This window comes from Chiloscyllium plagiosum, chromosome 18 (genome assembly GCF_004010195.1).
Source record: "Chiloscyllium plagiosum isolate BGI_BamShark_2017 chromosome 18, ASM401019v2, whole genome shotgun sequence".
In the NCBI taxonomy this organism is placed as follows: Eukaryota; Metazoa; Chordata; class Chondrichthyes; order Orectolobiformes; family Hemiscylliidae; genus Chiloscyllium; species Chiloscyllium plagiosum.
Window position 1 is genome coordinate 30,397,462 of NC_057727.1, and position 17,050 is coordinate 30,414,511.

Sequence of the window (17,050 nt, forward strand, 5' to 3'; positions counted from 1 at the left end):
CTTTTTTGATGGGCATCCCACTCTCTCCAATTTGTGTGCTGTTTAATCCTGGAAGGAAACAGAGCAGAAAGGTTCAAGTGGTCATAATGGCTTGTGTGGAAAGGAGGAAAGGGCACCATTGTGAAACATGGTTGCAAGAGGACAAGAGGTTCAGGGTCATTGTGAAGGTTGAATGTTGTAAATGTGAGGTACCTTGTATGAATGAGTAGAGCTGCAAAGTGCGTTGACCTGGAGGAGTATGCTGCACAGTGACATGTTGGGCAAGTCAAAGTGTGGGTCTTAGCATCTAAAAGTGCAATACTACTCGCTTGTCCTGCATTTGAGGCTCCAGATCATCTTGGTGCATTGTCCCCAAGGGAAAGATCACACTTCCAAATGCTGGCAAGCTTTGCTGGCCCATGCCATGGCTCCTTTAATTATTAATTATTACTTTAACAAAATGAATGCACCTACACTCCTTGATTGGTTGGGGACCTCAGGGTGGAATTACTATTAAGTTACTTTGATAAATAGCAACTAATGGGCACATGTGGAGTCACCTTCCAGATCTGAAAATAAGTCTGCACTTAGAAGGGAGAAAGCTATTAAGAAAACATTTAAACATGAGGATGAGAAGTTTATATTGGAGGTGTTAGTGAAGTGAGAGTTGGCATAAATCAGCAAGCATTAAGTTTATGTATGAGTTGGAGCTTGTGTGGAACAAGATATGATCAGCTGACTGTTTAATGAGCTGAATTTATCAATGGTGCCAGACTGGAGCAGGGCCAGAAGAGTTGGAATAGTCAAGTCTTAAAGTGGCAAAAACATTAGAAGCAACTGGGCTTGTGTAGCAATGAAGGCAGCCAATTTTGCAGAGGTATAACGAGGCAGCATTTGTGATTGAAAGGATTTGAGCTTGGAAGTTCAACTAAGTGTCATAGAGAATACTAAAACTGTAGAATATCTTGGTTGTATTTAAAACTAGCCTGAAATGGGTGAAACTGATTGTGAGGATGCTGTCTGTAACAAGGACTGAAGCTAATAACTAATAATATTGAACCCTGCATAAACTAGGCATGATATATAAAACTTTCAAAGTGATAAATATGTTTCCAACCCTCCATTTTTTGGCAGCAGGTGGCATTCCATTAGATTAGATTCCCTACAATATAGAAACAGGCCCTTCAGCCCAACAAGTCCACACTGACTCTCCAAAGAGTAACCCACTCAGACCCATTCCCCTATTTAGCCTGGCCAATTCACCCAACCTGTACATCTTTGGACTGTGGGAGGAAACCCATGCAGACACAGGAGGAATGTGAAAACTCCACACAGACAGTCACCCAAGGTGGGAATCAAACCCAGGTCCCTGGTGCTGTGAGGCAGTAGTGCTAACCACTGAGTCACCATGCTGCCTTGAGTACTCAGGCTCCAACAGTGAGAACGGAGCTCGATTGATAATTTGCTGTTTAGGTTTCCCAGGGTTTGAATAACCCACCAGAAAAGGAAAATTCTGAGCTGACAATTCAGGAAGAAAGTTGCTTTTATTGAATTCAGTAAATGTTGAACACTTAAAAAATACTTCCTCTTCTGAGCTGATCTCAGCCTCTCTCTTCTTCAGTGACAAGATCAGTGACCTCCCCTCAGCCAACCCCAGAAATCTAGTTCTCTACCTCCATCTATCCTCTCCTGCTTTGTTGGAGAGATGCCTTCTTCCTTTGGTTCTTGAGAAAAGTAACTTATTGCAGTCCTTCAGATGTTGTAGTGAGACCTGCAGGTAAATGAGAGAGATGTGGGAAGCAGACTTCCTATGTTTGGGGCAGAATATCTCACTGCAGGTGGACCACAGTTTCCATCACCAAGATCGATGCAAGGGAGAAGGAGGCAGCTCCACGTTCTGCTAGGACCACCTGAGCTGTCTTTCCCACCCAGCAGCCAGCCAGTCTGTCAATGTAACCAGGCACCAGACTGGAAGTCGAAGAGGAAAAATATAATGGAGTCCTAACTTGACATTGAGTAGGATCTCTGAGTCCCCAGATTGTCCAATCTCCCTGAGCTCTCCCTCATCCTTCCCACTCCTCATAAATATCAAGGCCAAAAGGTTTGCCCTTTCCTCATAAGATTGTGGCTCATCATGACTGTTCGCTCTGCAAGCAGTCTAATCAAGTAGAGGAATGGAAGAGTCCAGAGATGTAGTGTAATGATTGAAGTAAGTGCCATCAGTATAGCTGTGGAAGCTAACTGCATGCCTATAGAACAGGCTAATAGGAGACTGTTTGTAGCTGAAGAAGAAGGACCCAGGCCAGGGAGATAACAATACAGGAAAGAAAATAAAAGCCTCAAGGCCCACAACTACTTCGTCCCCTGATCACAAACAGCCCTAAATGACAACTCAGCAGTCCTCCATCTTCCATGCTGCAGGCATCAAGGAGATAAATAGCACAAAAGGCAAGCACTAAAGACTTGTACAAGGGCAATTAATGAGTTATGTTAAATCAGTACAAACTACTAATTCAGCATCAACCCAAGTATTACATCCAATTCTGGGCACCATACTTTAGGAAGGATGTGAAGCAATTGGATAGACTGCATAGAAGATTCATGAGAATGCTTTCAGGGCTGAGGAACTGGAGTTACATAGGTAAATTGAAGAAACTGAGATAAAAGAAATTTTAGAGGAGATTTGATGGAGGTATACAAAATCATAAGGTGTCTGGACAGAATAAATAGGTATAAACTAATCCTATTGGTAGATAGATGGAGAGCCAAAAGACACACATTGAAGGTAATTGACAAAAGAGTCAATGGCAACATTTTTTCTGTTATGCAGTAAGTGGTATAATTTGGAATGCACTATCTGAGGCGCTGTTAGAGGCAAATTCAACTGAGTCAATCAAAAGGAAAATAGATTGTTATTTGAAAAGGATTATATGAAAGGCTGCAAGGAAACAGTGGAGTGAGTGACACCAGCTGAAATGCTCCTGAAAAGGGCCAGCACAGACACAATGGGCCAAATGACCTCCATCCTTATTGTTATCATTCGGAGTGAGTTCAAGCAGTGGGGCAGCTTGATGTCACAAAATGTGATATTTTCAGTGTAGGAGCCTAACCTGAATATTTTAATCATCAGCTTATGCCATTCTGATGGCTTCATTGGATCACTGAAGAAATCTGAGCCAAGATTAGACGTGGAGTGGGTAGTTTTTTTAGTGTACAGGCTTCCAGCCAATCATATTCAATGTTTCTACCTCCATTAAGAGCCTTTCAGTATAGGCCCAAGATGATATAATTTCTTGGTCACAGTAGCATTTGCCATGATGAATTATACTTTATAAATACATTTTCCAGTTGCAATTTTAGCTGACGTAACTTCCTTTAAGATGACTGTTAATTTTCTGTCTGCAAACAAGATTCTTATTTTATGATGGAGATAGGGTAATATTTTCCATTACTGCTGTAATTTTAGTCATGTCACAAGCAAATTGAATTTACTGTAAGTTTTTGGCATTTACTTTTAAATATAATTTATATGTAATTAGAGTAGTCTATCTTTTTAAATGGAATAAGTTTTGATTGGTACATCTAATTCCTGATGCACGAATTCTGAAAAATTACTGTCTGCCCAGAAAACTGGACCATTGAAATGCTTTTGCTATCTTTTCTATTTGGAATTTTAATCCTTCTGAGATTTACCAGTGTGCGCTCATCTTAAACTGATTACAGAAACCACTGCAATTCAAATAAAATTTCAGCAATCAAAATGGATTTTAGATATCAGACTTCAAGGGAGAAATTGGTATGTTACAAATGGGAAAAGTTTAACAAATATTATCTATTGTTAAAATTACCATATAAATAATAAATTTTAAAATGCAAAGATATAGGTTTTAAAATAAATGTTAAAACCTATCGTCTGTGTGGTTCTTTTGCATGTTTATTCAAAACAAATGATAATAAGACATTGGAGCAGAAATTAAGCCCTTCAGCCCCTTAAGTCTGCTCCTCCATTCAGTGATGGCTGATAGGTTTCTCAACCCCATTCTCCCACTTTCTCCCTGTGACCCTTGATCCCCATGATACTCAAGAACCTATCTATCTCAGTCTTAAATATACTCAATGAACTGGCCTCCACAGCCTTCTGTGGCATTGAATTCCATAGATTCAGCACTTTTTGGCTGAAGAAATTTCTCCCTATCTCTATTCTAAAAAGTCTTCCCTTTAATCTAAAGTAGTGCCCTCGGGTCCGAGTCTCTCCCACCAATTGAAATATCTTCCCGACATCCACTCTGTCCAAGCCTTTCAGTATTGTGTATATTTCAATTAGATCCCTACTCATCCTTCTACACCCCATCAAGTATAGACCCAGAGTCCTGAAACATTCCTCAGCTTTTTAAGCTTTGCACTCCTCAGCCTATTCTTGTGAACCTCCTCTGAACACACTCCAGGGCCAGTACATCCTTCCAGAGATATGGGGCCCAAAACTGTGCACAATACTCCAAATGTGGTCTGACCAGAGCCTTATACAACCTCACAAATATAGTCCTGCTTTTATGTTCAAGTCCTCTCAAAAGAAATGCCATCATTGCACTTGTCTTCCTAACTACTGACTCAACCTGCAAGTTTACCTTGAGAGAATCCTGGACTAGATCTCCCAAGTCTCTTTGCATTTCACACTTATGAATTTTCTCCCCATTTATAAGACAGTCCATGTCTCTATTCTTCCTACCAAAGTGCATGACCTCACACTTTTCCACATTGTACTCCATCTGCTGCTTCTTTGCCCATTCTCCTAACCTGTCCAAATCCTTCTGCAGCCTCCCTGGCTCCTCAATGCTACCTGTCCCTCTACATATCTTTGTATCACCTGGAAACTTAGCCAAAATGCCCTCAGTTCCTCATCTAGATCATTAGTATATAAAGTGAAAAGTTGTGGTCCCAACACTGAGCCTTACGGAGCACCACGTGTCACCAGTCCTGAGAAGGACCCTTTTATCCACACCCTCTGCTTTCTGCCAGACAGCCAAGCTTCTATCGATGCTAGTGCTTTGCCTCTAACACCATGGGCCCTTATCTTACTCAGCAGCCTCTTGTGTGGCATCTTGTCAAATGCCTTCCTGAAGTCCAGGTAGATAACATCCATTGGCTCTCCTTGGTCTAACTTTCTCATTACTTCCTCAAAGAATTCTAACAGATTTGTCAGGCATGATCACCCCTTGATGAAATCATGCTGACTTTGCCCTATTTTACCATACACTTCCAAGTATTCAGAAATCTCATCCTTCACGAGGGATTCCAGGATCTTACCCATGACTAAGGTTAGGCTAATCGGTCTGTAATTTTCCAACTTTTGCCTTACTCGTTTTTTAAAGGGTGTCATGTTGATGATTTTCCACTCCTCTGTGACCTTCCCTGATTCTAGTGATTCCTGAAAGATCACCACCAACACCTCCACTATCTCTTTAGCTACCTACCTTAGAACTCTAGGGTGTAGTCTGTCTGGTCCAGGTGATTTATCCAACTTCAGGTCATTCAGTTTTTTGAGCACCTTCTTCTTGGTGATGGCCACCATACTCAACTCTGCGTCCTCACACTCTTGAATTTTAGGATATTACTCATGCCTTCTACCTTAAAGACTGATGTGAAGTAATTATTCAATTCCTCAGCATCATTTTCCAGCAGCCCAATGTCCACTTTTGACCTTTATATATCGAAAAAAACTCTTACAGTCTTCCTTTATATTACTGGCTAGCTTACACTCATATTTAATCTTTTCTCATTTTTTTTGTTATCCTCTGTTGGTCTTTGTTAGCTTCCCAATCCACTGGTTTCTCACTGTCCTTCACCACATTATATGCTTTCTCTTTTGCTTTTATGCTATTCCTGACTTCCCTAGTCAGCCATGATTGCCTCATCCTCCCTGTACCATGCTTCTTTTTGCTCATGATGAATCTCTGCTGTGTCTCCTGAATTATTTTGCTTTTATGCTATTCCTGACTTCCCTAGTCAGCCATGATTGCCTCATCCTCCCTGTACCATGCTTCTTTTTTACTCATGATGAATCTCTGCTGTGTCTCCTGAAGTATTCCCTGAAACTCCTGCCATTGCTGTTACACTGTCTCCTGCTAGGCTCCTCTCCCAGTCAACTCTGCCCAACTTGTCCCTCATACTTATGTAGTTGCCTTTATTCAGCTGTAATACCATTACCTCTGATTCTATCTGATTATGGAATAGCTGTGGCATGTCAGTTTCAGATCATGAATTATCTAAAGCTTTAGAGAATTTTTTAAAATTAATTCACGGAATGTGGGCATCAATGGCTAGGCCAGCATTTATTGCCCATTGGACAGTTAAGAGCAAATTACATTGCTGTGGAACTGGAGTCATATGTAAGCCAATCAGGTAAGGAAGACAGTTTCCTTCCCTAAAGGACATTAGTAACAGAACTTTACAGTAAGTGCATGCACATTTTTTAAATACTAGTTAAGTTAAAAAATATTTAGGACTGGTTAGTCTGAAATATCCAATGGGCTGAATTTACCAAATTTAAATGTCAATTTCAGGAAGATTCATAGCAGATTCTCATGCTAGTTTTCTCATGCAGTTTTATACTGTTCACCCCATAGATGTGCACCATGCCCTGATGGTATCTGCTCATACTATTGTGAACTCACTCACAGTAGAAGCTCACATCATTGCTTCAGGGATTTCCAACACCCACACCATAATTAAAATCCAGCCACACACTAGGTCAATCACTGCCAACCAGGAACTGTCCTTCACAGTTGTGGTGTAAAAAGAATTGCCTAGAAATGATGACAGAGACAAGTAGACATTGCAATTTGTTAACAGGGACCTGGAAGTTCTTGTGGATAGGATTATCAGAACTACCATAGAAGATCATAGCACCCAACGCTTTCAGCCTGACCTGAAGGTGCCACCCAGGTCAGTGCAGTATCCACAACCTGGAGGAACATGCATATGTTCAACTGTCTCCCCATTCACAAGTTTTATCTCCTTTGCATCCCAGTATGTTGCCTCTAAACCCACAATTAACTTCTCCAATGTCCCCAGGACAGCAGTGGTCCCTAAGAACCTCCCTTTAGCTTTCAATGATCAGTCCTCCTGGACTCACAACGGCCCAACCCCTGACCTGCTCTGGAAAAAAGCCCCAATAGCTAAGTGACCAGATCCCCAATTGATCTCTGTGCATCTCCCAATTGACTTACTCCTGAGAGGGTTGAATTGAACCTGCAGGACTGATCATGACCCATTCCACAATAGTAATGATATAGAGCCCCTCCTCCTGGACACCTTAAATGGCTGACTGACCATGTCCAAGCCATTGGACTAAGATCAAATGAGGTCCTTGACTGAGTCCTGATTGAAGACAGTCCCCTTCAAGTTGACTGAGGACTACTCCTCGTACACTTTGATATATGGCCATTTGGTTACAGGACATTCAGTATGTTTGCCACATACCTGCTGACTCAACTTGTTGATGTAGTGTAGTACTGTATAGAAACACGTCCACCCCTTTTGATCACTGCTGGCAAGTTGCCTGCATTTTTTTTGTGCTATAAACCGTTGCAAGACAGAAGGCCTGTGAACCTTTAAGTTCTAAATGAGGTGGCAAGGCATGGCAGGAATAATGTGAGCATCCAAGTCGATAGAAAGTGAGTGTGCACTAAGAAAGCAAGCAAGGACTCCTGAGGTACACCCTACTCTGAAGCATGTCTGTCTCAGTGCCTGCCAGCAGCAGCATTAAAATGAAAGCTGTTGGTATGGTTCAAGTATTGAAGTGGAGAACTATATTCTAAGTGAGTCAGAGATATACCATGATGAGATGGTGAGGCTGGTACATGTCTGATGCCAAGTTTCATACACAAAGGATGTAAGTCGTCAATGTTCATAAAGTGTACCCTGAGATGGTGGTGACTGCTGTGCAAGATAGAGACCTGAAGAAGCGGCGAGCTGGAGGTACCAATTACATGCTCTGACCTTCATGCCAGGCATTGTCATCATCTACTTTTTCTCTGTATGTGGAAGAAAAGAAAATCACAGATAAATGTAAGTGAGATTAGGACTGATGAACATGCATATAAGCCTTTTGCCACTCACTAGTGGGGTTCTCATCTCACTGTTCAAACTTTGTGTGGAAAATTTGCCATATTTTTCCGAGTGACTTGCCATTGGCCACATTGTTCAGGGGGCTAAGAAAATTCAGCCTTTTGTGTTAAGATAAGAAGGCAGTGTATTTGTGTCAAAACAATCTTTCTGACCAGCTGTTACAGGCCATGCCATTTAACTGACCCGCAATTGCTCCCCATACAAAATTATTGTTGTTTTGTCCTTTAACAAATCAAACAGATTTTTCCATTTCTGCAGTAATTCCTGCTGACTTTGATGACATCCTGTAATAACAGAAGTAATAACTTCTCCTCACATTCATAAACTTGTCAAAGATGAAGACTGCAATCAATTATTTACTTCTATACACATTTAACAGTATTATAATATTCTCCAGTGCACTCTGATTTTTGTAATTTAAGAAGTTCTCGGCCAAGAAGTTAATTCTAGTTTAGCTCAATTCATCTTTGCTAGCAATATAAAATCTGAAAAGGTCCTTTTCCTGTTGTATAGATGAAATATATATGAATTGAGTTAATAATTATTAGCTTGGAATTAAGTTGGAGAAATGCTAACTCAGTGATATTTGAATTCAGAATAAATGGTTATTTAAAGATACTATGGCTGAGATCATACATTGATAGATTTTATTTGACATTTTCCTATTGTGAAATCCTAACTGCAAATAGTTCCCCATGAAAATAACTGCTGTTTTGTCCTTTAACAAATCAGACAATTTTTTCCATTTCTGCAATAATTCTAGCATTCAGTCTGTTTGTAATGAAGTAATGGTTACGTCCAAGATTGTATTTTTGTTCATATTTGATATTCGTATTTCAATTCCTTCCTTAAATATAAGAAAGCACATGTTTGAAAAATTACTGTTTCTATTGGCATTCATACCATCTCCAAGAACCATCTATTTTATGGAAAATAAGCATAGCCCTTTTTTAACATAATAAAAGTGTGGCACATAACATTTCAAAAGTTCTTGTTTAGGTTGCTTCAAAACATTTTATGAATTTTATTTTGTCTGTTTTAAAACATGCTATGGTACATAATTCACCTATTTGTTCTCCAGCTTCCCAGATCTGCCCTTTCATATACAGTATTATTATCAGAACTTATCTTGACTGACTTTCTGACTGCTTTTTCAGAAAGCCCTTCTGTGATTTCTGAGTACTAATGAATACTCCAAAGTTTAACTTTGTAACTGTCATATTAGAGTATGACAAACTTTGGGTTCACCTTTTACTTAAAAACATACTTTTTAGTGCACTTTCAATTTTATTCATTCCATTCCTTTTTGACCTAAGCTCCTCTGTGATAGTTCACTCTTTTTCTTTATTTTCTAGACTGGAACATTTTTTGGTGAAGTGGAAGGTGCTGTTATGAATAAGTTATTAAACATGGGCTCATTTAAACGGTAAGAATCGTCTACAATGAAAAATGAATCATGTAGATGCCTGTAAATTTAAAGATTCAAACATGATATTATGGGAAAGCTGGCACAAATTTGGAAGTATCAGTATGTTCAAGGACTTTGAAGAGAAAAGATCATTTTGAAGATCGGATAGTGACTTCAGTCGAAGTACAATGAAGGAGGGTTATTTTGCAGATGAGATTATTGAAAGGGGAGAGACAGCACCTGTAGAGAGAGAAACACTGTCTTGCATATTGCACTTACTTCAAAATTGAACAGAAGTGTCTCTGGAATTGATATTTCATAGGTGTGATATGTCACTTTTTTTCTGACTGACATTCTCCCATTACAGAATTATTTAAAAACTAATTGTAGAAGGAAGCATGAACTGGAGTCATCTTGCCAGCTTGATGCTAACAAATAAATCTTTGCTTTAAGAATGATCATCAATAACCATAGAATGAAATATCAGACTAGCAGCAATCTATTCATAACCTCAAAACGTATATCATTTGGCCCATATTCTATGGTAATTGATGAAGTAACAACACTTCTACTTCCCTTCATGAAAGATCCACATAAAGATCAAGCTGGTGTTGCTTGGATTCTCCTTTTCCTGCCTTTAGTTTGAAACTGGTTCCAAGTCAAGGGGTATCCCAAAATCCAGCAACAGTAACGTCAACAAGCAGAGTAAACAGCTAATAATTTGGAAATATTCTCTCAAGCAGGAATCTAGGATGTAAAATGCACTGATTTTTTTCACTTTTAATTAAATGAAAAAAGTGATTGTAATGTACATATGGAATTAAGATAGAAACTGAAATACCATAAACCATCTTTTCTTTAAGAAAAAATATTTTTAAAATGTGAATTTTCTTCATCAGGATGGAGATATTTTCTACAAATATAAAATTCAATTTTTTCAGGATGTTGTGAAATTGGCATGCCATTAAAAATCTAGTCACTCCACATTCTCTTTAAAGGCTTTAACAGTAGGATTAATACCGTAAAAGACAAGTTTTCATCAGTTCAATAGTTTTGACTTGGTTGCTGTTAATGGGGAATATCAACAGCATCCACTGTTGGAATCACAGACTTAATGATAGCAATTTCTGAATTTTCATCTTTAATTGTGCATGTGTGGACCCCACATTGTGTTTTTGGTTTCAAATAAGTGATCTTGATAAACCCAAATGCTTTGTTATTATTATTCCGGCAAAGGTTGGGCCAATAAATTGTATTATCTCGTGTTACAGTCTGGCCGAGACTGTTAATATTTAGAAATAAATCCAAATGCCCAACTTTCACCAATAGAAATAGTCCACAAGTTTTCACATTTATTAAACAAAGAATTGTTAATGTATAAAACACTAAACAAAACAAGCGATATTAACTTGACAATTTGGTTTAGAATGACATGCATTATATGCTCAGGTTCCCCAAGAATTCAATTACAATACACATGAACCTTAAAAGTTATTGACTTTTGTAGGGATCACCCATAAATATATATTAGTTGTCTGAAGAATCTTCTCAGCTCTGGTTATTCCAGAGATAAAACCTTCATTTATTTTCTCTTGACCATGGAGGCCTGTTATTTCTTGTGGTCACTTTCCCAATATTTCCAAGCTAAGCTGCTTGTTATTTTAGTTTGCATTGAGATACCATGAGCCCTACTGATGATTCCCCTATGAACTTCAAACTGGGTAAACCTTCAACTTCCAAAATACATACATCTTTCCAGACTATCATGATTACAAGGATTGCAGACATCATTTCTCTGGCTCCCCAGCTGTTTTACCCTACCTGCTGTTTCATGATGTGTTTTGCTGTTAATTTCTTAAGTCTGTATGGGCGGTGGCACAGTGGTTAGCACTACTGCCTCACAGTGCCAGAGACACGGGTTCAATTCCCGCCTCAGGCGACTGACTGTGTGGAGGTTGCACGTTCTCCCCGTGTCTGCGTGGGTTTCCTCCGGGTGCTCCAGTTTCCTCCCACAGTCCAAAGATGTGCGGGTCAGGTGAATTGGCCATGCTAAATTGCCCGTAGTGTTAGGTAAGGTGTAAATGTATGGGTATGGGTGGGTTGCGCTTCGGCGGGGCGGTGTGGACTTGTTGGGCCGAAGGGCCTGTTTCCACACTGTAAATAATCTAATCTAATCTAATCTGTATGGGTCCCAAATTTCGACGGTTGCAGACTTCAAGCTTGTTTTAATAACATGAACCTGTATTCTTCAATTAAATATAATTCATAAAATTTAAAATTATACACTAATATACATGAGCTGGGAGCTAAGTAAGTATTAGTAAGTCGAGTTGACCATCTCATTTCCAATTTAACTCATCCATCTCAAAGACATGGATGAGTTAAATTGAGGTTTCCTTATCATAACAAATACTTGATGGTGAAAATATTAATGAATCCCTTTGAGAAGAAGATTTAGTGGGTGGCACGGTGGCACAGTGGTTAGCACTGCTGCTTCACAACACTGGAGACCTGGGTTCAATTCCCACCTCAGGTGACTGACTGTGTGGAGTTTGCACATTCTCCCTGTGTCTGCGTGGGTGTGCTCCGGTTTCCTCCCACAGTCCAAAAATGTGCAGGTTAGGTGAATTGGCCCCGTGCTAAATTGCCCCCAGTGTTAGGTGAAGGGGCAAATGTAGGAGAATGGGTCTGGGTGGGTTGTGCTTTGGCAGGTCAGTGTGGACTTGTTGGGCTGAAGGGCCTGTTTCCATGCTATAAGCAAATAGTATTCTATATTTTTTGCAATGACTTGATCTTTTGGCCCACGGTTTGTTGTCAGCAATGAAGGGATGATGTTCACCACCAACCACAAGAAAGTTGTCCACAAAGATCTAGCAATTTTACTGATGTAAATTTCATTCCAGCATTAGCTCAAGCAGATCTTTGACATCCAGTAACAGTGATCTCATCAAGTAAGTTAAGCATCCAATCTATCAGAATTTTCTGACAGTAATCCAGGAAGTAAAAAGCACTGATTATCCTTCACATTTTACTAATCTTATGGACACAAAAATAAAGATTGGGATGTAGATGTCTGATTCAGTCAAATATTAAATATCATGAATAAACCTCAAAGAATTCTTAGCATTTTGGAAATCTATTTTCTTTATCATGATTTAGAAATTTGATATTTCACGATTTCACAAATGTAAAGTTGTACTGTATGGTTGAAAGAGGTTATTAGGAGTATGAACATCTTGGGGATTATCATTGACCTGAAACTGAACTGGACTAGCCATAGTCTTAGCGCAAGAACAGATCAGAGGCTAGGAATCCTACAGTGAGTAATTCATCTCTAACTCCCCAAAACCTGTCCGAGGCACAAGTCAGGAGTGTGATGGTATACTCCCCGCTTGCCGAATGAGTACAGCTCCAACAACATTTAAGGAGGTTGACACCATCCAAGCCAAAGCAGCTCACTTGATTGGCACACATCCACAAACATCTACTCTCTTCATCACCAATGCACTGTATCTGCAGTGCGTGCCATCTACAAAATGCACTGCAAACATTTACCACGGCTTGTTTGACAAAACCCGTGACCATTACCATCAAGAAGAACAAGGGCAACAAATACAGGGCAACACCGCCACTTCTAAATTCCCATCCAAACCACTCACCACCCTGATTTGGAATTTTAATTCCATAACATCCCTGGAACTCCTTCTCAAAAGGTATTTTGCATGTATCTTTAGCAAGTGAACTGCAGAGGTTAAAGAAGGTAACTCACTACCATTTTCACAGGGCATTTAGAGATAGGTGATAATACTGGCCCGCGAATGAATGAGAAAAAAATATAATTTATTATGACATTGAAAACATACTTACACCTTAATTAACAAGATATAATAATGGCTCAGATTTTCAGATGGCCAAACAGTCATTATATCAGCATAGATGGGAGTTGCACTTGGCAAGTTTGCAGAATCCCCATTGGAGTAGACTCCAAAGGAATTATCTAGGAAATTGAAAATCTTGTTGGACACTTCTCCTACACCCAGTCTCCATCTAAATTGGAAAACTTAGAGGGTTCCAGTGAAATTAAGTAGACCAGTTACTAATTATTAGATTAGATTACTTACAGTGTGGAAACAGGCCCTTCGGCCCAACAAGTCCACACTGACCCACTGAAGCGCAAACCACCCAGACCCATTCCTCTACATTTACCCTTTCACCTAACACTACAGGCAATTTAGCCTCGCCAATTCACCTAACCTGCACATTTTTGGATTGTGGGAGGAAACCGGAGCAAACCCACGTAGACATGGGGAGAATGTGCAAAGTCCACAGAGAGTCGCTTGAGGCAGGAATTGAACCCAGGTCTCTGGCGCTGTGAGGCAACAGTGCTAACCACTGTGCTACCGTGCCACCCATGTATTATTTTAATACATTGAGTAACTATTGAGCTAAGCCCATACTTATCTCACACATCTCCAACTGCAACTCCACAGACCACTAACACACCCAGGGACCCAATAACACCCCCCCGCCCCCCAGCCCCCCCGCAACTCCACCTCAACTCCTCTGGTCCTGCCATTGGATCTGAAGCCTCCTAGACCTGAACCCCAACCTCCCTGCTCCCACCAGTCAAAGTTTTCCCACTATTGCCCTGACTTACTCTAAGCATTGTATCATTTACTTGGCTTCCTTGCTACCTGGCACTTATTTTGACATCCTACACAGTTGGCACCCAATTTATTTGCCACATTGGCACTGAGCCATAACCAGCTGACAGCCTACACAGCTGGCATCCTACCTACCTGGTACTGTACCCCCAACTACTGGGCACCCTACTCTCCCAGCACTCTAAAATCAATGTCATACTGACCTTCGATATTTTACTATCTGTCACTAGCTGTCAAAGTGGCTGTCAGGAGCATAAAGTCTCAGAATAGAGCTGCTGACTACAATGGAAGTGGGGCATGGTTTCCCTTCCTCTGTCAAGTCTGCACTACATAAGAACTGTCAGAATGGAATTACACCTTCCCATTTCTGAGGGAACCCTGATTCGAATCTTCTCTTATAAATAAGGAGCTCTCTTCTTTCATAAGAACATAAGAACTAGGAGCGGGAGTAGGCCATCTGGCCCTTCGAGCCTGCTCCTCCACTCAGTAAGACCATGGCTAATCTTTTAGTGGACTCAGCTGCAGTTATACGCATTTTCACCATATCCCTTAATTCTTTATTTTTCAAAAAAAAGTTTCTATCTTAGCTTTAAAAGCGATTACTGAAGTACTGTCAACTACTTCCCTGGGCACGGAATTCCATAGCTTAACAACCTTCTGGGTGAAGAAGTTCCTCCTCAGTTCAGTTCTAAACCTGCTTCCTCTAATCTTGAGGCCATGCTCTCTTGTCCTAGTCTCACCTACCAGTGGAAATATCCTATTTATTTCTATTTTATCAATTCCCTGCATAATTTTATATGTTTCTATAAGATCTCCCTCATTCTTCTGAATTTCATGAATATAATCCCAGTCTACTCAGCCTTTCCTCATAAGCCAATCCCCTCAACTCTGGAATCAACCTAGTGAACCTCCTTTGCACCCCATCCAGTACCAGTGCATCCTTTCTTAAGTAAGGAGACCAAATCTGCACACAGTACTCCAGGTGTGGCCTCACCAGCACCTTGTACGGCTGTAACATTACCTCTCTGCTTTTAAACTCAACACCTTTAGCAATGAAGGACAAAATTCCATTTGCCTTCCTAATTACTTGTTGTACCTGCAGACCAACCTACTGTAATTCATGCACAAGGACACCCGAACCCTCTACAAATCAGCATGCTGCAACATTTTACCATTCAAGTAATAATCTATTTTGCTGTTACTCCTACCAAAATGTATGATTTCACATTTCCCAACATTGTATTCCATCTACCAGACCTTTGCCCACTCACTCAATGCATCTGTGTTCCTCTGCAAAGTTTCACAGTCCTTTGCACACTTTGGTCTGCCACTCATCTTAATGTCATCGGCAGATTTTGACACCATACATGTGGTCCCCAATTCCAAATAATTGACATAAATTGTAAATAATTGTGATCCCAAAAGCGATCCCTGAGACACACATCACTAGTCACTGACTGCCAGCCCGAATAGCACTCATTTATCTCCACTCTTTGCCTCCTGTTAGTCAACCAACCCTCTATCCATGCTAATACTCTACTCTTATCACCATGCATCCTTATGCAGCAGCCTCATGTGTGGCACCTTGTCAAAGGCCTTTTGGAAATCTAGGTACACCACATCCACTGGGTCCCTGATGTCCACCTTGCTTGAAATGTCTTCACAGAATTCAAAAAGATTTGTGAAGCATGACCTGTCCTTCATGAACCCATGCTGTGTCTGTACAATGGGACAATTTCTTTCAAATGCCCTGCTATTTCTTCCTTGACAATAGACTCAAGCATCTTCCCCACTACAGAGGTTAAGCTCACTCGTCTATAATTCCCCATCTTTTTTCCCTTTTTAAACAGTGGCATCACATTTGCTATTTTTCAATCTGCTGGTACTGCCCCAGAGTCCAACGAGTTTTGGAAAATTACAATCAGTCCACCTGCTAGTTCTCCTGCCATCTCTTTTAGTGCTCTGAAATGCATTCGTTCAGGGCCAGGAGACTTATCCATCTTAGCTCCATTAGCATACGCAACACTAACTCTTCCATTCCATCAGGGCCAGGAGACTTATCCTTAGCTCCATTAGCTTACCTAACGCTAGCCTTTCTGTAATAATAATTGTTTCCAGGTCCTCACCTACCTTCGTCTCTTTGTCACTTATTTGCATGTTATTCGTATCCTCCACTGTGAAGACCAATGCAAAGTACCTGTTCAATGCCTCAGCCATTTCATTATATCCTATAACTAACTGCCCCTTCTCAACCTCTAAAGGGCCAACATTTACTTTAGCCACTCTTCTTCATTTTATATAAACAAAAGGGCCAGAATCTACATGAGATTCTCGGAAAATCCGGCACAATGTATTTACAGCAAGACTAATAATGTAAAAAAAAATGCATGATCACATCAATACAAGTGATTTCTAAAATTTCCATTATTGACATTTTCAATATCAACTCCTTTGGAGTAACAGGAGACTCATGAAAGAAATTCATGGATACTTAGGTTTAGCAGCACTTACGTGAATGGCAAAAGCTGCTGTGAATTTCACGGTTTCAGTTTCACAGCTCATGAAAACAAATGCTGCTCCTTTTGCAATTATTACAACTGCAAATGCCAAACTACTATAAATTTTGTATTTTCCTCAGATCCTTTACTTTAAGTTATGATGAAACATAATTGAAATATTTTACATATTTTATTTTCAAATCTGATTATGTTTCTTTTCCTGTTAAGTGGCACTCTGCTTTTCTTTTTTAGAATAACACTTTATGACTACCAAGCTATGTGTAGAGCAACAGTAGACAATAGCGACAGTGCACATAGTTTACTGGATGTAAGTACATTGATATTCCATCTAATGTATTATTCCATATCATCTA

At 40.1% G+C, this 17,050-nt stretch overlaps 1 protein-coding gene across 1 annotated transcript in view; it reads left to right on the forward strand.

Annotated features, from left to right (window-relative positions):
* Positions 1-17,050, forward strand: part of cacna2d3a (calcium channel, voltage-dependent, alpha 2/delta subunit 3a) — a 645,952-nt gene that overhangs the window by 504,370 nt on the left and 124,532 nt on the right. The window contains exons 30-31 of the mRNA XM_043708636.1: positions 9,462-9,532; positions 16,929-17,004. Of these exons, the coding sequence (XP_043564571.1) occupies positions 9,462-9,532; positions 16,929-17,004 (147 nt within the window). The remainder of the gene's footprint in view (positions 1-9,461; positions 9,533-16,928; positions 17,005-17,050) is intronic.